At 40.7% G+C, this 22,738-nt stretch overlaps 1 protein-coding gene and 2 long non-coding RNA genes across 15 annotated transcripts; 1 reads left to right on the top strand and 2 right to left on the bottom strand.

Annotated features, from left to right (window-relative positions):
* Positions 1–4,720: 4,720 nt before the first annotated feature.
* On the bottom strand, positions 4,721–7,665 carry LOC110894495. The gene is made up of 5 exons (XM_022141718.2): positions 7,467–7,665; positions 7,046–7,209; positions 6,886–6,967; positions 6,693–6,809; positions 4,721–4,930 (listed from the first exon to the last, which is right to left on the bottom strand). Exons 2-5 carry the CDS (start codon positions 7,165–7,167, stop codon positions 4,880–4,882), a joined length of 372 nt encoding a protein of 123 aa, XP_021997410.1. The 5' UTR covers positions 7,168–7,209; positions 7,467–7,665; the 3' UTR covers positions 4,721–4,879.
* Positions 7,666–8,359: 694 nt separating this feature from the next.
* Positions 8,360–11,734, top strand: LOC110896521. 13 transcript variants are annotated; one of them, XR_004874600.1, is made up of 7 exons: positions 8,360–8,544; positions 8,625–8,717; positions 8,837–9,111; positions 9,678–9,750; positions 10,175–10,315; positions 10,462–10,510; positions 11,204–11,734. It is a non-coding gene; the product is annotated as an uncharacterized LOC110896521 (long non-coding RNA). The 13 variants fall into 13 exon arrangements; XR_004874599.1 differs by having other exon boundaries at positions 11,193–11,734; XR_002567961.2 differs by having other exon boundaries at positions 11,177–11,734.
* Positions 11,735–12,943: 1,209 nt separating this feature from the next.
* On the bottom strand, positions 12,944–13,580 carry LOC110896522. Its single transcript, XR_002567962.2, has 2 exons — positions 13,195–13,580; positions 12,944–13,110 (listed from the first exon to the last, which is right to left on the bottom strand). It is a non-coding gene; the product is annotated as an uncharacterized LOC110896522 (long non-coding RNA).
* Between the last annotated feature and the right edge of the window lie 9,158 nt (positions 13,581–22,738).

Below are 22,738 nucleotides of genomic sequence, written 5' to 3'. Positions count from 1 at the left end.
AAAGATAAAAGGAGAAGATGAGATACGATTGACTAAAATACACTTCCTCTTTATTTTTCAATTTTGCCACATGTCACAACCCTATTACTTCCTATTCTTCCTATCCAAACTATACTTTCTATTTGATTCTCTCCCTTATAATATAAGATAAAACTAAACTTAAATAATATTAATTCAAAATAAATAAAATGATTGTGGTTACGAGTTTTAGAAGTTCTTAAATATTTAGAAATTCCAAAAAGATCCAATCCATATATACAAATACATAAGTTGTGTATTAGTAGTGGCGGATCCTACCTGAAACATCAGGGGTATCTCAATTTTTTTTTTTTTTGGGAATTAGGGATATCCTTTGTATAAAAACGGAATAAAATACAAATTTTACACTATGTAGACGGAGTTGAGAATTATTTTTACACTATGAATACGTGGTTAAGCTATTACCCGTGCTACCCCTACTAACATATTAGTAAAGCCATTTTTTTTCTATTTAAGGTCCTGAAATTATGATAATGAGCGTCCCTTAAACATAGACATTTGAACACACATAAAGAGAGATCATAATGTATGGAAGGTTGTTAGTGAGAGCGGTCATCGAATAATCAACAGAGTTAATATTGGAGGTCTTTCAAATCACAAGATTGATTGTTGCTTGTGGATGGTTTGAAATGCCTAGGTCAACTACTCATGCAAGTGATAGTATGAATTTTTTATAAATTGTCCCCGTTGAGAGAAGAGTTGCACTAACCAGTGGCGAAGCTTGACTATGAAAACGGGGGGTCAAAAACGTATATACCTAAAAATTTCTATAGAACCGGGGGGTCGAAAACGTATATACCCAAAAATTTCTATACGAAAACTACATATATAACACTACTGAGCGAAAAGTTCGGGGGGTCGGGCGCCCCTCCCGACCCCTCTTAAGCTACGCCCTTGGCACTAACCAAACCAAAACCAAAAATTCGGTTATGTAGTTTTAAAAACTGATCGGTTTGGTTGATATGGTTTCGATTAATCAGTTATCAGTTATAGGCATTGGTATAGTTCGGTTATGGGTAGGTGATAACAAAATACTAAATTTGAGCCTAAAATTTGGACATGATAAAAATTGACTCAAAGTAATGAATTCCACTATTCCCGTATGAAATTTTTGATTTTACACTTAGGCTGGAGAGTGTGGTTGGAGCCCCCTAGGGGCTTTATCAAGTCACGTCAGCGTCACCTAGAATCCCCCTCAGCCATGGAGCCCCCTTTAATTTGCATGGTGTGGATGGAGCACCTATTAAACAAATTTTTTTTTAAAAAAAAGAAAAATTTTCATTGGTTTAAAACTAGTGGGCCCCACCTGAACCCTTCAAGTTTGGCGTTACCATGGTGGCGATGAAGGTATGGCGCCCCCCTCTTAAAATGGAGGGTGTGGTGATGGAGCCCTATGGAGCGCTATACTTGCTGAGTTGGCGGGGGTGGCGGCAGTGGCGAAGCTTGACCATGAAAACGGGGGGGTCGAAAACGTATATACCTAAAAATTTCTATAGAACCAGGGGGTCGAAAACGTATATACCCAAAAATTTCTATACGAAAACTACATATATAACACAACTGAGCGAAAAGTTCGGAGGATCGGGCGCCCCTCCCGGCCCCTCTTAAGCTACGCCCTTGGGTGGCGGCCCCACACCCTCCAGCCTTATGATAAATCACGAGTAAAACACATCCTTTTCTGTAGAAGGTAGCTTTGTTTGTATAGATGCTTCATGCCTTCATAGCATACAATATAACTCTACAAACAATAATGGACTAGCAAATTTTCATCACAAATGAATTGACTACATAACAATTCCCCAAATGTATTTTCACAAATTTATCAAAAAGCTCACTTTATACCTTCTTCACAGAATAAAGAAAGAACAAAACAAATGATAACTACTTTCAACTAAAATAGCATTTCTGTCCGGTTAACCGTTTGGTTCTATTCGGTTTTCACTTGAATATAGAGGATCGGGTTCGGTTAAATCGGTTTTGCGTATGTGTGTAACTGAAACCGAACCAACAAATCGGTTACCAAAAACTAAAACGACCCAGGTTATGTTCAACCTCAAATTGCACTTTGTCAGCATCATCATACCTCATATTACCTACTCATTTAACTTGTTTCCCTAACACCTATATATTATTTGTAGTTGTGCATGTATCGCTCAACCCCACATTCCTTTTGCTATCGTGTTCTTGACTTACCATAAGACAACGCATATATATGTCGGATCCAACCACTTACCTTTATAGGAAACATGTTCACACGTTCCATCATTGCGTAAGGGTAAGTTGAGAATGTCTTCACGTTGTTCGGGCAATAATAGTGGGCAATGTAAACAATATAATGGAACATTGGCAACCAACAATGCTTTGTGTAATACCTCGAATCTTAATGTGCTGCTTATAAACATGTGAAATATGTAATTTATATTTCATATATTGTTAAACGAGTAAGATGATTGTGTGAAAGGTGAAATATCTTGACAAACCTTGGCTAATATAGGAGACCGTTAATATTAATAATTAAATATATTATTTTATTTACCTTACTCCGTTTTTAATGAAACTTAGGTTAAAACGTAAATAAAAATATGCTCGTTCTAATGACATATTCGTCGTTTTATAAAACATCATATTTTAAAAGTTATACAAAAAAAACGAGTTAAGCAGCTGAATTAATATATAAGCAAGCAAGCTAGCAGGTCAAGCAGGTAGGTAGGCACGTCAATTGAATCCCACATCGATATTTGAGGTGCCTGCTTGCTTGCTTTAAATAAGAGTCTCAATAGTTTGTTTAGGTACCAGTTTCTTTAACGGGAATGCTCTAGTATAGAGAATCCTGAGTATACGATACCCCGTTGGGTGTTGTTAATAGTCGTTTTTGGAGCGCGAGTAGGAGCAGGAGTAGGGAAACTCTACATCAACGTGCCGTAGATAGTTTTGAGGTATACTCTCGTTTAAGTTTATGTTTAGTTATTTACTATTTATTTTTAGTAGTTAATAGTTAATATTAGTTTTATTATTAGTAATAATATATTAGTAGTAGTAGTGTTAGTATTATTTTTAGGTACTAGGGTTATTGTCAGGGGCGGGTATTGGGTAGCCTAGCCTTAGTTAGGCATGGACTGATCACCCATGCTTAAACAAGGTAGGGTTAACCAATATCCAACCATGATAATGACTAGTTAGGTGTACCATTACCTAACCTAGGATTATGTAATTGTGTCAGGACCTTGAGACATAATCCAGTTGTACTAGCGGCAGTTAAGCAATTGCTAATCAGGTGAGTCATCATACTTGTCTTTTAAACTGTGATAGTATACTCGTCCATTACTGGTAATAATGAGAATGCTGCAGTATGCATGTGTCAGTAGGGGTATATGGGATCCTATTATTCTTAATGAGGTGTGTCACTCTGGGAAGGGTAATAAGGTGTTGTACCCACAGGCACTTCGTGCTTATAAGGTCCAGCGACACACACTCATACCTATGTGACGGCCGTAGGGGGACACAGCTGGAGGACCAGTATGTCTCTTGTACGGTGGTTTGTGACAAGTCAAATATGGCCTATAAGGTTCAATGAGGCCCAACCTGACTATAATGTGGTCACATGCCCATATTGTGTATGCATATAATGTAAACTGTGGTCTGTCTTTATAAAAATTGTATAGTATGAGCTCACCAGTATATATCTGACGTCGTTTTGAGTATACTTATCTCAGGTGAGTCGTGAGGAAAGCTATAGGAACTACTCGATAGTTGTGGAGTTTTAGAAGATGAAGGAGTTCTTAGTTGCCAAAAGTTTGTAAATAAATAAAGTGTTGTACTCAGACTATTATAAGTTTTAATGAAAGTTTAGTTTGTTTCCGCTGTAAGTGTATCAATTGTGCACAATCACCCGGGTTACGGGGTGGGTGTTACACTTTGATTGTGCTTTTTACTGGTTCAGTACTTAATGGTTTAGGTTGTTTGTTTCGCAAGCAGATGTCTGAATGGTTAAGACCTCTAATTTGAATTGATCAGACATTTGCCTCTTAACAGTTAAGCACTATACTGGTCTTAATGGTTCAATCCTCTTACTGGTTCATCACTTAATGATTCAGACCTCTTACTGGTTCAGCACTTAACCATTCAGAAGTTGCCAAACAGCCCCTTAATCACTCACCAAATTATTAAGGTCATAACACCAAATAGACGTTCTTAATTCATCATAAGACGAGGATGTGTGATCATCAACATGTTCAACGTAATTTTGCTAATATGTAATGCAGTCCGAGTATTACATTGTTTCATAATAATAACAGATGATACACAAAGAAATAACTTATACACGGTATGGTGTTGTGTAACATATAACTTTTGAAATCGCATATCTAATAGCTAGAGGAGTGATTTGTTTTGTCAGTGCTATAAAAATATCACACATAAAAACATAACCACTTTCTTGATTTTCGACAAATTAAATTTCTACTACTACGACGACGACTACGACGACGACGACCACCACCACCACCACCACCACCACCCACCACCACCAACCACCACCACGACCACTACCACTATCACTACCACTACCACTACTACTAAGTTCTATCAATAAAATTGCTCTATTCTAAATAATCTTTTATTTATAACAAAATAGGTAGAAATGATATGTGCTTATATGATCAAACCCAAACACCCCCATAACTAAACTAAATGGATCTATGGCTTTTATTGATCAGTTAGTTTGTCCAAATTGCTTGAAGATGCCAACATGTAATATGAGTGTTGAGAAACATATACTTTGGAATTAAAGAACAACTAACATTAACAAAATCTTGTCTCCTTCTCATGCTGGATTTTGGATTCATCCACTTCCATCAAGATGTCCATTAGAGGCAATGTGAGCCTGGTATTGCTGTAAAAACACAAAACATATCAGTAAAAAATTCTATTTATGCAGTCTGTAATGGTTACTGCAATCATGTTTATCAGATGCGTAAACTGTACATGTACACCAGACAATCATGACCCATTTTTGAAGAGTTAGGTTGATTTGAGTAATTTTGTTTACTAAATGGATTGATTTGGGTCACTCAAACTATATAATGGGTCAAAATGGATCACTGCCATAAAATTTGCTAACTAAGAATGTGTCCAAATGAACCAACACCGCATGCCGCCACCCCAATCACCACTAGGGGTGCAAATGAGCCGAGCCGAGTCCGAGCTCGACCAGGCTCGAGCTCGAGCTCAATTAACTTATGAGAGCTCGGGCTCGAGCTGGGCTCGTTGGTATTTTCTCAAGCTCGAGCTCAGCTCGGGCTCGGCTCGTTTATTATCTACTAATTGATATATTAAATAAAAATAATATAAATAATAGACTTTTTAGGCTCGCGAGCTCGATAAGTGAAGCTCGGGCTCATTTACTAAATAAGCTTATTTTTAGGTTCGAGGTCGGCTTGTAAACAAGTTTAAATAAGCTTGGCTCGACTCGGCTCGTTTACACTAAGGCTCGATAAGGCTCAACGAGCCTAACGAGCTTCATATGCGAGGCTCGAGCTCGGGCTCGATAAACAAACGAGCTTTATTTTAGGCTCAGGCTCAAGCTCGGCTCATTTCGAGCTTTTTCTCGAGCCGATCTCGAGTAGCCCGCGAGCCGCTCGGCTCGTTTGCACCCCTAATCACCACAACCGCAACCGACTTTTCCCACCGTAACCACTAGCCACCTTAAAAAAAAGTGGGTGAACCCATTTTCATATATATATTTTTTTCTAAAATGGCCCATTTCAACCCAAGGTTAATTTCATCATAACCCATTTCAACCCGAGGTTAATTTCAACATAACCCATTTCAACCATAACAAAGCTAATGCTTTTAGTTGACCCTAGGGGTGTAAAAAGGCCAAGCTGCTCATGAGCTACTCGAGATCGGCTCGCTCGTAGCTCGAATCAAGCCGAGCTTAAACTAGCTCGAGCCCGAGCCTAAAAATAAGCTTGTTTAATCAATGAGCCTGAGCCCAAGCTTCACTTATCGAGCTCGAGCCAGCTTGCGTGCCTAAATGAGTCCTGCTATTTTATTTACATAATTTTATATTATATTTTATATAGGGATTTATATAACAACAATTATTATATAGAAAACTATAATAACTAAATAACTTATGTCATGTCAAATATAAAAATTATAATTAGAACATATATAATTAGTAATTATAATTCATATAAATTAACTAATAAATAACAAACGAGTCAAGCCTGAGCCGAGCTCAAGCTTGAAAAACTACTCACGAGCCGAGCTTGAGCTCTCATAAGTTAAATGAGCTCAAGCTCGGGCTCGACTTGTTTACACCCCTAGCTGACCCAACCCGTCCATTTTGCCAAGTTTAGTTACTAGACAACGGTGTTATTTAAATGTTTATCTTGGTTGCATGTGCAGACCTAATGTAATAAGAGAACATAAAAATTAAAACCAAAATCTGATGATGATTTGTTCGGTCTGATGTTATCTCCTTGAGGAGCTTTTGATGTTATCACTCCGGCGGTTGGGAGGAACGTGCACTATCCCCCCCCCCCCTCCCCCCCCCCCCCCACACACACACACACACAACTATGTCCAATATATAGCATGAGTGACAGCTTAACAGAAAAAAAAATATTCAATCTGTCAAGATAACTTACAGCATGATATGCATACGGTGATTTCCCTTGACGCTCGAAATGTTTAGCCATTATAGACCATTCAATCGGGCCCCATTCTTCCACTTCAAAACAATTCCCCAGTGCAGATTTATACAACTAACCACAAACTAAAAGCTTTCAAAACTCTGATTAACAAACAAATTTTTTTCCAGAACAATATGATACAAGTTACCTTAGTAGTATCGGTCAAAAGCTCACTCCCTGCAGGATATGACGCATAAAATTGATCACCTCTGGAAAACCCAGCTCTTGTCCTGCAAGATTAAATGAGGGAAAACAAAGAAGATTATAAAACCTTAAATTTCAAATGCAATCATTAACGGTAGACGTACGTATTCGAGTTGTATGCATAGCTAATGAGCGCCGAGAAAGAAAAGAATATAGTTTTTCCCACTGCTCTTCGGAACTTCTGAATCTTTAAAATCTCATTCCACCCATCATAGAGCCTACTCATCTTTAAAACTGATCATAAAATGGAACAATATATCGAGATTTCCTGTAAATTCAAACAAATCCCAGTGAGGCATTTCATCGAACACTTTGTGTGCACAACATGAATATTATTTCTTCTACCTCTAAAGAACTAATCTTTATTAATTCTACAATTGATATGATCAACAACAAGTTACAAAGGATACTAACTCAACTCAACATACACTTGAAATTAAATTTGTTAGGATTTAAATGAAACCAGATTAAAGTAAATCATGTGCAAATTTAATGAAACCCTAGTTAGGGATAAGATATATTTACTTGTGATTAGGGTCTTGTGAGGTTCTGCGGTACGACGTCGTAAGGTGGCGGTCGCCGGCGGGAACCTCCGAGCGGTTTTGCTTCTCCGGTAGTGACGGAGATTGGAGCAGGCAAAATCTTTTCCCCTCTTAATTATTTTGATTTTCTCAAATTGACCACAATACTTTTTTGTTTTTGTTATCTTGCTAAGTTTACGCCCACCCACGTTGGGGGTTAACGAATTATGATGAATATTTCTCAGTTTCGTAATATCTACACATGTGTTTCGGTTATTTATACATACTACTTATAACATGGTTTCAGTAAAAATGACATTGAGTCAACTAATTAAAACAAAATACTACCATAGTTTTGCAGTAAACTAAAACAATGACAATACTGTAACTTTTAACTATGGGTAAAATTGGTATTTGTCGAGACCAATGAGTCCTGACACGAAAGAAAATTACATCAAGTTAACCAATTAAAATAAAACACTACGATAGTTTTGAAAAAAAAAACTAAAACGATGACAAAACTGTAATTTTGAGCCGGTGGCAAATTCGTAATTTGTCATAGCCAATGAGTAAGTGACAGGAGCTTAAACACGTATATTAGCGAAGATGAAAATTTAAAAGTAGAATACAAAATGCCATGATCAATGAGAAAATGTCATGCCTCACACTATTCCTCTCGTGATGTTCGTGTTATATATAAATCTATACTATTATAAAAAGGAGAAGTGATGGACAAGATAGTAATTTTATTTGCGTATAAATTTTGAAGTATTATGTACAATAAAGAGAAGCCATTTTAAAGGGGCTAAAGCTGCAACTTTTCTAAAATTTTAAGACACCATAGAGTTGTTTTAGGGATTTGATCATGGAATAACAGTACATTAACTTCTTAGACAATTGAATCGTTTCTCAATGAATATATAACCCTAATACCCAAATCACAGTTTCCTCTCATCTCTTCACCTTCATCACGACTGAATCCTCCATAACCCTAATATCCCTGTAAAGACTGCACACCAATTCATCACACCTCCGTCCACCGCCATGAGTTTTATCAATTGTGTACTTCGATCACGATTCAGGTACCAATCATCGCCTACCTGGTTTGTTTTTATTTTGTTTCTATGATTATTATAACGGTGTGATTATTAATCTGTTCCAGTTCTGGTGATCTACGCAGCCACCATCACACTTTGCCGTAAACCTTTGTTCGATGGAGCTTTCGGTCGTACCGTAACTACCATTGCGCCATTAGGTAACCAATTAATTCTAATAGATATGCACAACACATTCAATGACGTTGTTTACATCAGTTTTGCTAAACTGAACTCATTCAATTAACATAAGTGTTCTTTGTAATCGGACAATTTGAAGTTTAGGTGAGCTCTGTGCTGATAAACATAATGCCACAGGAAATTAGTTTGAACTCTAAATTAGTTTGAACTCTGTGATATTCAACACACCTAGCAAGAATTTCAACGACTTAAAGCTACATTAGATTTGGTGTGTGAGTGTGAGGATCTGTTATTAAAGGAGTTTGGATTGTTGAAGAAGAACCCTTGATATAACATCCAGTGGGCGGTGGTCAAGCCTATCCGTGAGCCACATGTAGCTGTCCAGAAAGTTGTTTAGGGTAATCCTAATCCTAGGTATGTAATCATGTTATAATCAGAAAAAAAATGTTAAAATATTTTCATTCATTCTCTTTAGCTGGTGCATGGACTTTTAACTATTAAGGAACTATCGTTGTATCTACTAAATAAAAGATCTAAAATTTAACAATCTCATAAAAACATGACAGTATGGTCAATATAAGTGAGCTTGAAATAACCTGTTTGGTTTTCATACAGGAAACCTGAATCAAAGAACTATTTGAAAAAAATTGAAAAGCTAAGTGTAAAGTTTGATTCAATTGAAAGGCCGAATTTTGAAATGGATAATCCTGGTGAAAATATGTAAACTTTGCAAGCATTTTAACAAAAAACCCCTTTTTTAAAACCAACCCAACCCGAAACCCATTCCGACCTGGATCCGTTTCGACAAAACCCATTCTGACCTGAACTTGTTCCAACTCAAAGAAACGACCCGTTCCGACCTGAACCCGTTTTCACCCACCACCCGACTCGACCTGCCTATTTTGCCAGTATGTATTTTCACTTTCTGGTTTGATTTGAACATGGAGAGTGTTTACATTGATTTCTGGCCTTTGATGCAGAAATATTTGTTGAAGCCAAATCTTACACTTATCTATACACTGATGAAGAAAATGATACGATTGTGCTAATGGAGTAAGTTTTTCTTGTTTAATTTTCTCATTCGGCTAAAATATATTGTTAAGCTTAAATTACAGGTGGCAAATTTGACCCATTACTTATGAATCTGTCGATTCGGGTTATTGTATTTTATTTTTATCTCAAATGGGTCAGAAGGGTAAAATAAGAAGAATTTAGTCAAAAGGAAACATGTAAAATAGTGCAAATGGGTCGGGGTCAGGAGTCACCCAAAGTTGATTCTTATGTAAAACGGGTTAGCTGGATGGGTTAGGTCAAACAATATGGTACAATATTTACCATTTCTAAATAATACACTTGATCAATAAAAGTGATTTACTTGACCCATTAAGAGAGATATCTAACCTGAATCAACCCATTGTCAAATAAATTGGTCAAGATTGATAGATGGCTGATGTATAAACAATTATTTTGGTTTTAGAAGGCAATACCAGCCGCCAATGGGAATGATAGGTAACCAATCTTACGCTCTGGTATGCATCATCTGAATGTTGATGACATTGATCATACTTCAAGAGCTGCAGAATCTTGTCAAAGCTCTCAAACCACCATGGCATTTCAGGTACATTATTCTTTTTTTAACTATTTAAAACATTTTTCCCTTTTTTTACATTACAAATTATATTAACTTTTCTATTCTAGAGCTCGTATGTGGAAGCTCTCCAATCCCCAATTTCCTTATGTATTATAATTTTCATATGCCAACAGTACCCCAGGCCCAAAGATCTTAGTGAAGTTGCATGGTTGAATTGGGATGGTATGTCATGTGTTTGTATCATTTTGGTATATATGAGAACGTATTACTAAAATCACAGAACTTTGGCTCAATAACAAAAAAAAAAAAAACACTTTCTTTATTTACTTCAGCTAATCCTTTTTAATGATACAAGTCTACCATAGCTGATAGCATGATAAAAGATAGAAAAAAAGGTCAATTTATATCAGAAAAGAAGGATCTTTCTAAGTTTCTAAGTCAAGTTTAAATCTATTTTTTCATATTTTTTCCAACTGGAATGGGTAAGGTTCGTTAATGTGATAGTGCATCATTTTTTATAAAGGAACGGTTATGTGGAAGCTTTAAACTTTTCTTTGCAACAGTAGTTGGTCACCTTGTTTCTGTTTTTAAATATATCAAATTTTTATCAAAATATTAATTCTAAAATTTGGTGTGGGTGCAAATGGGCTGGTTGGCTCTGATTAATTTACACGAACACTTACCTATTACTTTTGACTTTCATAATTTCAATCAAAAAGGTTTGAAGTGAAACTTCAGCCCATTTAATTCCAAATCCTCTAGCCAAACAAAGGCTTGATGAACCCACTAGCCAAACATGATGAAGCTGCGGTGTACAACTAGCCCAACTTTATTAACTTGATGCTAGTTTGTCATGAAGTGTTCTGTTGTCGTAATCGATTGATGCAGATCATGATTGTCTCAGGACGTTTATAGGGTCTGGAATAGAGGTCATGGTTGGGGTCTAATGATATGTTGGCTGCTGTTAGTTCATCTACCGTTGCTTCTGCTTTGTGGGTTGCTCAAAATGTTACCGCATACATGGTTAAGGGTGGAGCTAATATAAAGTATGTATGACCAATGATACTCTTTTTGTAATTTTGTTTGTGTGGGTTGTTTGTGTTCATTGTGTTGAGCATGCTGGTTTGTTTTTATCTGGAAGTTCAGATGTCGGTTGCTTTTTTTTGTTGGTTTGTAAATCGAATGGTTTTGTTAATGAAACAGGTAGTGAAACTATTTTTCATACTATTAATAGATGACGTCATTGTAAACATTTCGATAACATTTTGTTTATAATAAGATTCTCTGGTATGGGGTCTATGATACCAATGGGTCACATTGGAATTTTAACCCACTTCATTTTTAGTAAAGTTTATTTAACCATACGTATTGACCCATGACTCACCATGCCGCTTATGTTTTGAACCATGAGTTTCTTACCAAAAAATGCTCATTTGACCCGGTTCTGTTTTGACCCATGACTGACCAAGTTGCTTTTACTGCCTCTAGCAAAATTACATCAGCAATATACACACATCTTTGTAATCGAGTCTTAAAATCATAACTAGATAACAGTTTGCTGCAAATAGGAGTAACAATGAGGAATGCATCTTCATATATGGAATAAAGAGGGTTAATCTATTTATAGTTAATGCATTTCATCAACCGATCCATGAACTGTTAGCGCCTTACAATTGTTGACTCCGCGGCAACGCGCGGGTTTCCCACTAGTATAAATATAAATTTGATTCACTAAAGAGTAAATTACACTCCATATGGTTTGGGTCATATTTTAACTTCTGTCCCTTACGGTTTTTTTATTTGTATGCTTAGTTTTCAAGCTTCTCAGTCTCCTTTCATGTTGGTCTAAATGGCTAATGGAGTTATTATTGTTTTTTTTATTGTGAGAAGGTATTGATTCACAAAATTGGTAAGCATGATGTATGACTTCACATTTGTGAATTAATTAATAAGTTGTTTGGAAATCACACTATGAAAATTTTATTTATATTTCTATATAAATCAGATCATAAAAAAATATTTATTCTTTAACATACAAAGATTATAAATAAAAGTTACAAATTAGTTGATCAATGCATTCTCAAGTCACCTCTTTTACAAATTTATTACAATATGTCAACTTCAGCAAGCTAATCGTTTTGTCAGACCCATTCACTAAAAAGTCACGTTGGGTGACATGGTTTTACACACTTGTAGGTTAGAGTTGGCGTCTTTTAACATGAATAGAGATATAGATATATGCATCATATTGTTTCTACCTGTCATCCTGATACATTTAACACCTCTAAGTTCTATTTGAAATCAAAACTGATTTAAGATTACAACTAGACGGCATGAGCTTCTTTGTTTAACAAATTCTCACGGTTATAAAAATGAATCTTAACATCTCCCATCTTGTTTAGATTACAATTATTACGTTAATTAAACATTGTTTTGCAATCATGATCAACATATTCATTTATTTATAAAGAATCATACAAAAAGGAGAAAAAGGCATGTCAACCCAACCCGCCGGCCTGTTTTGGCATGTACTTAAAATAGCGCGTTTTAGCCAGACTTGTTTTGACCTGTTACTCAACCTACTCGTGCGGAGCATTCCATACATGTCAAGTGATCATCACCAACATTAAAGCGATGCAAGAAGATCGAGCAATGTAGCATAAGAAAAAGGTTTAGAAAGGATGGTGCGAAGAAGCCATGTTTTGGAAACAAAACTTCTAAATACTTAGAGATGACAACTAGTGATTTAGCATTATATACTTAAAGTTTGCATTAAATATGAAACAAAATTAAGCTTCCTCGTGACTTTCAACTGGTCACATCTGAAGAGAAAAAAAAAACCATTAGTTAGGGGTGTTCACAGCTCGGTTTAAAACCAAGTGCATGCATGTAAACATGAGGCTTACCTAATTAGTAATTATTCAAGTATCCTCTTTCTACAAACAACCTTAAACGCTTCCTCAACAGTGTCCCTATCAACCAAGTTACTGCAAATGCTTCCAAAGGTTAGCAAGTGACGTCTCAAGCTGTATCGAGTCATCACACCACAATGCTTCTCAAACAAGTCAATATTTGATGGAACAAAAACACAATCCATCTCATTTAGTACATGATACACAAGTGGGAACATAAAAACTAGGGGTGGCAAAATGGGTGGGTCGTGAAGGTTTGGGCAGTGGGTTATGATGGGTTTGGGTTGGGATGAGTTTATTAAAAAATGGGTTTAGGTCAAGATGGGTTTTTGTCAAGATGGATTTGGGCATAATGGGCTAAAAATATAAATAAAAAAAATTAAAAATCAATAAAAAGATCTAGAAATTTTTTAAAAAATAAAAAGTTAAAAAAAATCGAAAAATTAAAAAATTATTTTTTTTAAATAAAAAATTTCAAAAAAAAATTTTAAATTAAAAATTATAAAAAAAATTAAAAAACATCTAAACCAAACAAGTCCGTCAGTTTCAGATTCAAACGAACCAGTTACTCGAGTACCAGGGTTCGGAACACTCCATAAGTCCTTCTAGGTAGAGGTGCAAACGAGTCGAGCCGAGCCGAGCACGAGCTCGGCCAGGCTCGAGCTCAAGCTCGATTAACTTATGAGAGCTTGGGCTCGAGCTCGGCTCGATTCGAGCTTTGTTTTCAAAGCTCGAGCTCGGCTCGTTTGTATTTTATCAAGCTCGAGCTCGGCTCGTTTATTATCTATTAATTAGTATATTAAATAAAAATAATATAAATAATAGACTTTTTAGGCTTGCGAGCTCGATAAGTAAAGCTCGGGCTCGGGCTCGTTTACTAAATAAGCTTATTTTTAGGTTCGAGGTCGGCTTGTAAACAAGTTTAAATAAGCTCGGCTCGAGTTGGCTCGTTTACACTAAGGCTCGAGGCTCGACGAGCCTAACGAGCTTCACATGTGAGGCTCGAACTCGGGCTCGATAAACAAACGAGCTTTGTTTTAAGGCTCAAGCTCGGCTCGGGCTCGATAAGGCTCGGCTCGTTTCGAGCTTTTTCTCGAGCCGATCTCGAGTAGCTCGCGAGCTGCTCGGCTCGTTTGCACCCTACTTCTAGGTATGATTTCATTGCTGCAACCACTTGTTCACTTCATCCAAATGCTCCATTCACCAACCATGAATGTCTGCCACCCTTAGAACACTCATTTTCCAACATGAAAAAGGCTAAAACAGAGAGTAACAAAGTAATGAAAAGAGTAGGATCAGGATAGTATCTAGCCCTATAGTACAGCAACAAAGGAAACACAAAAGCATAGTTCAAAAGTCAAAATCAATTACAACGTAAATTAAAAGCTACATACAAACATAAAAAATGACTCTTTATAATTCTAGATTCAGACCTAAAAAAGCAGCAATTAATGGTTCAATCAGTACTAGATTCATTGCACTTATGGGTCCTGAGTTTTAAATGGTCCTTATTCAAACTGAATAAACTGACTTAATCCTCAAACTTGGTATTATTCGACATAATTTGTGTCTCCTACAAATAAATAAACACATATACTCTATTAACCATTCTCTGAAGAAACACTGAACTAATTAAGGGACTAATTAGTTTGGTTTATGTTTCTACCATAGTGGTTAATCTTGTTATGAATATTTGAGCTCCGACTTGAGGTTCAATCCTGCAAAACAGAACACCGTTACTCGTTAAGAGGGGAATGTGGGGGTTTCCCTCTTAACCGGGCTCCGGCGTGAGAATAAGCGATTGCTTTGGGGGATAATTAAGTGTTAAGCGTGAGAGTAGAGGGAGTAGAATGTTTAACCTGTGGAATGAGGTCTCTATTTATAGCCGGAGAGGTGTAAGAGGATATGGGCTGATGGGCCTTGGGCCGGAAATGGACAACACAACGGATGTGCTCTTTGTCTCGCTGGTGTAGACCGTTTAGTGGCTTCTAGAAGTTCTTTGGTGCTGGCGCACCTTGATTGGAGCCACGTGTCGTTGTTGTCGGCCCTGCTGCTATTCTGCCATCAGCAGACAAGTGGAGATCGTGGGACAGATGTCTCCGTCCCCTGATTGGTGCCACGTAGGCGTCCTTACGTACTTCTCGTCAGACGATCGTGGCGCACGATTGACCAGAGCCTGCTGGACGCTCATTGGCTCTCTTCACTGCCACTTGTACCTTGTGTACCACTGGAGGTAGCCTTACGCTGCCCTCCTATGCGGTTCCTATTGAGCATCTAACTAACCTCGCGCGGGTTAGTATGACCATGTGCTCTTTTAGTATGCTAATTGTTGATATCAGAACTTCTTGTGGGCGGGACATCGCGCGACGTAGAGCAGAAAGTGGTGTATCTCGCGCGAGACTCTTGATAAGAAGTTTATTAAGATAAGGAGTATAGTCCCACGCGCAACCTTAATGGAGGTTTGCGCGGCTTTTTGGGACCATACCCCTTCAAGTCCCCCCAGTCCAGTGCTGCACCATGCGCGACGCAAGTGGTTGGAGCTCTGGACTTAGAAAAAATAAAAGTTGAAGGGAATGTGTCTTGCTTTTGGTTGGTGTGGCGCGACGCGAAGTGTTACTAAGGTGTTGTTAACTTGCGCGCCCTTGATAGCTTTTGCATGAAGCTAATTGTAATTTTATGGCGGGAAAAACTTTGAAATTTGAACTCTGGCAAGTTGGTGAGATAAGTCGCTGATTGCGACGTCTGAGTTGACCCCTGGCACGGATGTCATCATGTCGACAGCGACGGTTGCACTTCGTGTCAGGAGAGTGAGGCCCACGCGCGCGTGGTAACCGTCACCCCTGCTTTTCCGTGTGACGTGGCAGCCTCTCGTTGGTTAGCTTAGCGGTGAACCCGGCACGTTTACCCATCGCATTAAATGCGATGGGTATATATACCCGAAGAGGTGTGAGAAGTTCTCACTTCTCTTCTTTGCTTTCTAACTTTTTATCGTTATTTCTCTTTGAATCTTCAAGATTTTCTTCACATCTTCAAAGTGATTCTTCAAATCTTCAAGTTTTCTTCAGAAACTTGCAACTTTCATCACGATGACTGAGGAGCATCAGGAGGGTGTTTCTACAGAGGAGGGTCCTGTTCCGGTTCTCCAGTGGGATCTTGGACTCTTCGAACAGATTGTGAGGAGTTTCCGGTTTCCACCGGAGTGGGATGCTCGGTACCCGGCTCAGGGCCAGACTGCCGCCGACGCACCGCCGGGTTACATTACACTATTTGAAGACTTTTTCCTTCAAGGTAACTTTAGGTTACCAGCAACGAACTTCATGGGGCATATATTGCACCACTACAACTTTCACCTTTCTCAGATGAGCCCTCCTGGAATGGTTAGGGTTCGTTATTTTGAGTTTTTATGCCGAGCCCATGGCATCGAGCCGACCGTCGAGAAGTTCCGGGCTTTCTACCAACTTCAACAGACGATGGGCTTCTTTTCCTTTGCCAGCCGTGGTGCTGCAAAGAAGATTTTGTTAAACCCACCCAAGAGTTTTCACGATTGGAAACCCAAGTTCTTCTTTATTCGAGAAGAGGTGCTTCCGATTGCCATGCCCTTCAGAGACTGGACTGAGCCCGTGTTGAAGGAGGATCTTCCAATCCCCAAGCAAGCACTGTGGTATCAACAATTAACCCCTACCCCGAATCGGGTATTTGGGGAAAATGTGTTGGTGGTCGCGCGGATGAGTGACCAGTGGTCACCAGACAGCAAAGAGGTGCCTGTCTTGAAGATTGGCGATCAAGGTCAGTAATTTCCTTCTTTTCTTTGTTTCATGTTTTTGTTTTATCTTACTTAATGTATTTTGACGTGTAGAGGCGCAACTATATCAAGCTGCTTTCGCTACTTTTACTGGATCTATGGGCGTGCGCCCACTGCGCGAGGATGAGGAAAGCTGGTATGTGCAAATTAGGGGCAATTTTATGTATCCGGTTGCTGGTGCCTTCGCCTCGCCGCCTACCACGACTGAAGGTGCGCAATTCCCTAAACCTCGTCCTTTGCGCTCTGTGACTTCTGCTGGGAAAGAGGTTTTCTATCTTTCCAGCGAGGAGTCTGTAGGGTCTTCAAACGGCGAGCTAAGTTCATGGTCTAACATCTTTGCAGATGTGTTGCGCGACCTGGGGATTGACCCAGAAGAGAAGAAGAAGAAACCCTTGAAGAAGAAGAAGGTAATTAACGTGGATCCCGAGGTAACCAGTAAGGGTGCTGGTAGTAGTCGCGCAACCGCTGTTGCTGGTAAAGGTACTCTTCGCCTTCGACAAAGTGACTTAGACGATTATATGATAATTAGTGATTCATTTAAAGGCTTATCGCGCACAGCTGAGACGAAGGCTGGAGCGGGTAGTTCACGGAGCTCTGGAAGCGCGGGTTCTCGTAACCCTGATGTTGGCGCGACCCCTTCCGTTCATGAAGAAGAAGCTGAAGAAGAAGAGGAGGCTGCTGTACAGTTGGTCAGCAGAAAAAGAGTTAGGAGCGAGACCACAGCTGGTGTGGCTGCTGCGCCGCTAACTGGTGCGATTCCCGCGGTTGGGAAAACGAGGAACCTTCGATCTTTATATAAATTTTCTCCTGGTAAGCTTTTGATTTCTCTCCCTTAGTTATTTTCCTTGCTAAATTACTTGTTCTCTGCAGAGATCAAGAAGAAAACCCCGGAGAAGGGGGTTAAGTTTACTGAGCCAGAGTCAAAGAGGCCGAAGATCACCGTCAAATCTTCTCAGACTATTGCTGGCGAGTCTGCTAAAGAGAAGAATGTTGCTGAGAAAGATGCGGCGAAGGCTGTTGAGGCGCAGAGAAAGGCTGAGGAGCGCCAGAAGAAGGTGGAGGAAGAGAAAAAAAGGAAAGCTGAGGAAGATAAGAGAAAGAAGGCTGAGGAGGAGAAGAGAGCCGAAGAGGCGAGGAAGAAGAGGGCCTCGGAGTTGGAGAAGGAGAGGGAACAGAAGAAGGCTGTGGAAAAGCCTGTCGATGTTCCGGAGTTTGAAATCCTTAAGGGTCCTGAGAGGAGGCAAGAGCCTGAAGTCACCAGACCTACCCACCCCGCGCATGCTGAGGCCCATGATCGTTCGAAGATAGTCACTTCCAAGGGGTCGGGTCGGTATGTTTCCAGTGGCGCGAGCTCTGGTGGGGCTGGGGGCTACAACCCAAATGTCATTGGGGCGAAGGACACCGTCGGTGATATTTATTATAAGAGTTACACCGAGGAAGAACGTGGTAGCGCTCCTCATCAAGCTCCCTGGGGTTTGAAGCAAAGGGACACTTTTCAGGAATTCGGTCCTTGCTGCGATTGGTTCTGAAACTCTTTTACTCCTGGCGAGGTTAACCGGCAGAGGGCGAAGACCCATGAAATGTTGTACCGAACTTACGTGCTTGGGGAAGCCAATGCTCGCGCCGCTAATCATCAGATAGTTCGTGAGTGGCGAACGATGGTTAGGGAGCGGGCGGATTGGGAGGGTTACTACGAGCGGATGCTGAAACGTATCACCGACTTTGAGAAGTCCAAAGCTGCCTTCGATGAGGAGAAGGCCAAGTTTGATGCGGATAAAAAGGCAGAGGAATGGGGGCGCGAGGGCCTTAAGAATAAACTTCAAGCTGCTGAACAACAACTGGCCAAGGAGAAGGCCGAGTTCAAGCGTATATGCGAGAAGGATAATGAGCGCGCCTTCACGGCTCGGAACAAGATTGTTGAGCTTGAAGCTAAAATTGCTGAGCTTACTGCTAGGGTTGAGGATGCGCAGGCTGCACAAGTTGCCAAGCAGCAGATTGAGGTTTGTGAAACTTATTTCCTTTTTATGCTGTTTGCAAAATAGCCTAAGTCTTTCCTTACTTTTTAGGTTGAGTTGGCTGGCGTGAAGATGCAATTGTCTGGCAAAGATAAGGATCTGCAGGCCAAGGACGTCGAGATTGCTGAGCTTAGGAGGCGCCTGAATGACCAGATTGATAGGTGCGAGTCCTTAGAAATCGACCTCGAAGCAGAAAGAGTTAAGGCTGCCACTGCTGAAGAGGCGCGTGCTGTCAGTGCCGCCGCTCTTAATGTAGCGCAGACCAACTACTCAGAGGCCCAAGGAATCGTTGATACGCTTGTTTCTGAGGCCGAATGGATGCGCGGTCGCGGAGTAGTGCTGGTAAGTTTGTCTTTTATATCCTTTTTTTTGTAAGCTTAATTTCGCGAGGAGTTGTCTTTTATATCCTGTTTTCGTTCTAGGTTGCCAACTCTATCCTCAACGCTGGGGAGCTAGATCGCGCTGTTGCTGCACTGACAGATGCTGCGCGCGCGGTAGGTTATCGAGGAGGGTATCTGGAATGTGCTCAACACGTTGAGGAGGTGTTTGGACAAGAGTTTGATGTGAGCCATTGCTCGGTTACTGACCAGGCTAACGTCGAGTTGACGCGTGCTGAGAGTGCTTATGATAACCTCTCCTTGCCTGTGATAGACTTGGTAGTAGAGGCTTTAAAGAAGGATGACTGGTGTCAGCGTCTCAAGGCCATTCTCGATCCACCGGTGACTGTTGAGTTATCAGATGAAGAGGAACCAGCTGGTGATGATGGTGGAAATGATGACGATGATGATGATGATGATGGTGGTAACAATGATGATGGTGATGGTGATGGTGATCAACATGCACTCGAATAGGTTTTGTCGATTAGGCTTTGTGCCTTGTAATTTTTTGCTTTCTTTGAATGTACAATGTTGCGTTGCCGCGCTTGTTTATATGGAATGAATTTTGCCTATTCTTTCCGTTACAATTATTGCACTGTTGTTAGAAACTTAGGTTAAATTAGCTCGAATAAATGGAAGTCTCTTGAGAGAGTGGAACTGCCCGGTCTCGCGCTTTGTTCGCGGAGGACCTTGGAGGCGTTCTTGTTTGAGAATTTCTAAGTTGCTGGAGTGTTTTCGTGCTAATCAGAAGTTTAACATGCATTTGTAACGAAAGATATAATAGAGAACATGTCGTATGCTTTCATTGCTTTGGAAACGGGCGCTTAGGCCAACATACATTAATTGTCAAAGGGCGTATAGCCAACATAGGAAAGTACAAAAGGGCGCGTGGTCGATACTGGCGCTCGAAGGCTCAAGGCCGGAGTAAAATCACATATAGCATTTGCGCAGTTGTTGGCATTCCACGTTCGGGGTAAGATGTGACCATCTAAGGTGCGTAACTTGTAAGCCCCTTTGCCTAGCACCTCGTGGATCAAGTATGGGCCTTCCCATTTGGGTGCTAGTTTCCCTGGGCGTTCTGCATTTGACGCTTCATTATCTCGGAAGACGTACTCTCCTGGAGTGAAGGTACAAATGCGGACTCTTGTGTTGTAGTATCTTTCCAGTTGTGTCTTGTACTTGGCTTCTCTGATTCGCGCGATTTCGCGCCTTTCTTCCAACAGGTCCAAGTCAAGACGTCTCTCTGCTTCATTGTCGATTGTGTTGACCGCCGTCAAGCGCGGGGAGGGTAGGCCAACTTCCGCCGGGATAACCGCTTCTGAGCCATAGACTAAGCTAAAAGGGGTTTCGCCGGTACTAGTTTTTGCATGGTTCGATGAGCCCACAAGATGCTCGGGAGCTCGTCTACCCAACCTCTTCGCCTTGTGCCCAGTCGGGCCTTTATCCCCTCGACAATGCACTTGTTCACACTTTCCACCTGTCCGTTGCCTTGAGGGTGCGCAACGGATGTGAAAGTGTGTTCGATTTTCATCTCCTTCATCCAATTCTGGAGGTCTTCTGACGCAAAGTTGGTGCCATTATCGGTTACAATCTTGAGCGGGAGGCCAAATCTGCATATGATGTGTTCCCAAATGAACTTGCGCACCATCATAGCTGTGGTTGACGCGAGAGCTTTGGCCTCCACCCATTTTGTGAAGTAATCGACGGCCACTATTATGAATTTGACGGCGCCAGGAGCCTCTGGGAAGGGTCCCACCATGTCGATTCCCCACTGCTGGAAAGGCCATGCAGTAGATACAGGGATAAGGTCGTTCTTGGGGCGCAGGGTTTTTGGAGAATGTTGCTGACAGGAGTTGCATTTGCGGATCTCCTTCAGGGCATCGACATGCATCCCTGGCCAGTAGTATCCGGCGCTCATGATCTTCGCGACAACCATGCGTGGTCCTGAATGGATGCCGCATATCCCTTCGTGGATCTCCCTGATCAAGTAGTTCGCGTCTTGGGGGTCCACACAACGCAGTAGTGGTCCCAAGAAGGACTTTCGGTACAGAATACCGCCATTCATTTCATAGTGCAGGGCCTTGTTTTGAATCTTCCTTGCCTCCGCTTTGTTTTCAGGGAGTATCCCTTCTTGCAAATATTGGATTATAGGGGTCATCCAGGATGGTTGCCCCATCTCGATCACGTTCAATTGTCGCAATAATACTGATGGATTCTTGAGTACTTCTATTCTTACATCTTTTGCAAGGTGTTGAAAAGAAGTCGAAGCAAGCTTGCTCAAGGCATCAGCTGGCTTGTTTTCAGAGCGATTAATGTGGATAACCTTGTGAGACTTGAATTGTTGAAGCAATTCTTTTGCCTGTTCCAGATACAGGGCCATGACTTCACCCTTTGCATCGTATATACCATTGACTTGGCTGGCTATCAGGAGTGAGTCCACGTGTGCTCGTAAACTTTTGGCTCCCATTTTGATGGCGAGGCGTAAACCTGCCAGGAATGCTTCGTACTCTGCCTTGTTGTTGGTGTTTTTAAAGTCCAACTTGATGGCGTAAGTAAATTCATGATTCTCAGGACTCACTAGGCGCAATCCTGCTCCCGCGCCGTCTTCGTTTGAGGCCCCATCAGTGTAAAGCATCCAAGTCTCATCAGTCACGTCTTTTTCAGGAGTCTCTACCAGCTCACATTCTTTGATTTTATCGGCCGGCACTTCAGTGATGAAGTCGGCAAGGACCTGGCCCTTAATGGCTGGGCGCGGTCTGTACAAGATGTTATGGCCCCCCAGCTCAATGGCCCATTTTGCCAACCGGCCTGATGTCTCTGGCTTTTGCAATATTGTGCCGATGTGGAAGTTGGTAAGCACGGTTATCACATGGCCTGTAAAATATCTGCGCAGCCTTCGAGAGGCGTGTAGCAGCGCGAGAACCAATTTTTCCATCGTGGAATATCTTGTGTCTGGGTCAGTGAGTACCCTGCTGACGTAATAAATTGGAGTTTGAACTCCGTTTCTCTCCACCAATAATACTGACCCTACTGCCTTATCTGAAGAAGATAAGTACAGTACGAGTGGTTCTTTTTCGAACGGTGCAGTCAGGGTAGGGAGTTCAATCAGACACTCTTTCATTTGCTGGAAAGCCGCCTCCGCCTCCGGGGTCCATTTGAATTCTTGTTTCTTCACGCAGTTGCGCAACGTGCTAATAAAGGGGTACGACTTCGCGGCGTGATTGGAGAGAAAACGATTAAGCGCGGCCAGTCGGCCGGCCAGTCGTTGCATCTCTTTGATGGTTCGCAGTGAGGGCATTCGCTCTATGGCCTGTACTTTCTCTGGATTCACTTTAAAACCGCCG

This window comes from Helianthus annuus, chromosome 12 (assembly GCF_002127325.2).
Source record: "Helianthus annuus cultivar XRQ/B chromosome 12, HanXRQr2.0-SUNRISE, whole genome shotgun sequence".
In the NCBI taxonomy this organism is placed as follows: domain Eukaryota; kingdom Viridiplantae; phylum Streptophyta; class Magnoliopsida; order Asterales; family Asteraceae; genus Helianthus; species Helianthus annuus.
This window is presented reverse-complemented; position numbering and strand designations above follow the sequence as displayed.

What these genes read in the sequence shown, in the direction of transcription:
- LOC110894495 (XM_022141718.2), bottom strand. Translation starts at nt 7,167, where the DNA reads ATGAGTAGGCTCTATGATGGGTGGAATGAGATTTTAAAGATTCAGAAG. An exon ending in TATGCATACAACTCGAATAC is followed by an intron (nt 6,968 to 7,045) that starts GTACGTCTACCG and finishes TTAATCTTGCAG; the next exon opens with GACAAGAGCTGGGTTTTCCA. An exon ending in CACCGTATGCATATCATGCT is followed by an intron (nt 4,931 to 6,692) that starts GTAAGTTATCTT and finishes GTGTTTTTACAG; the next exon opens with CAATACCAGGCTCACATTGC.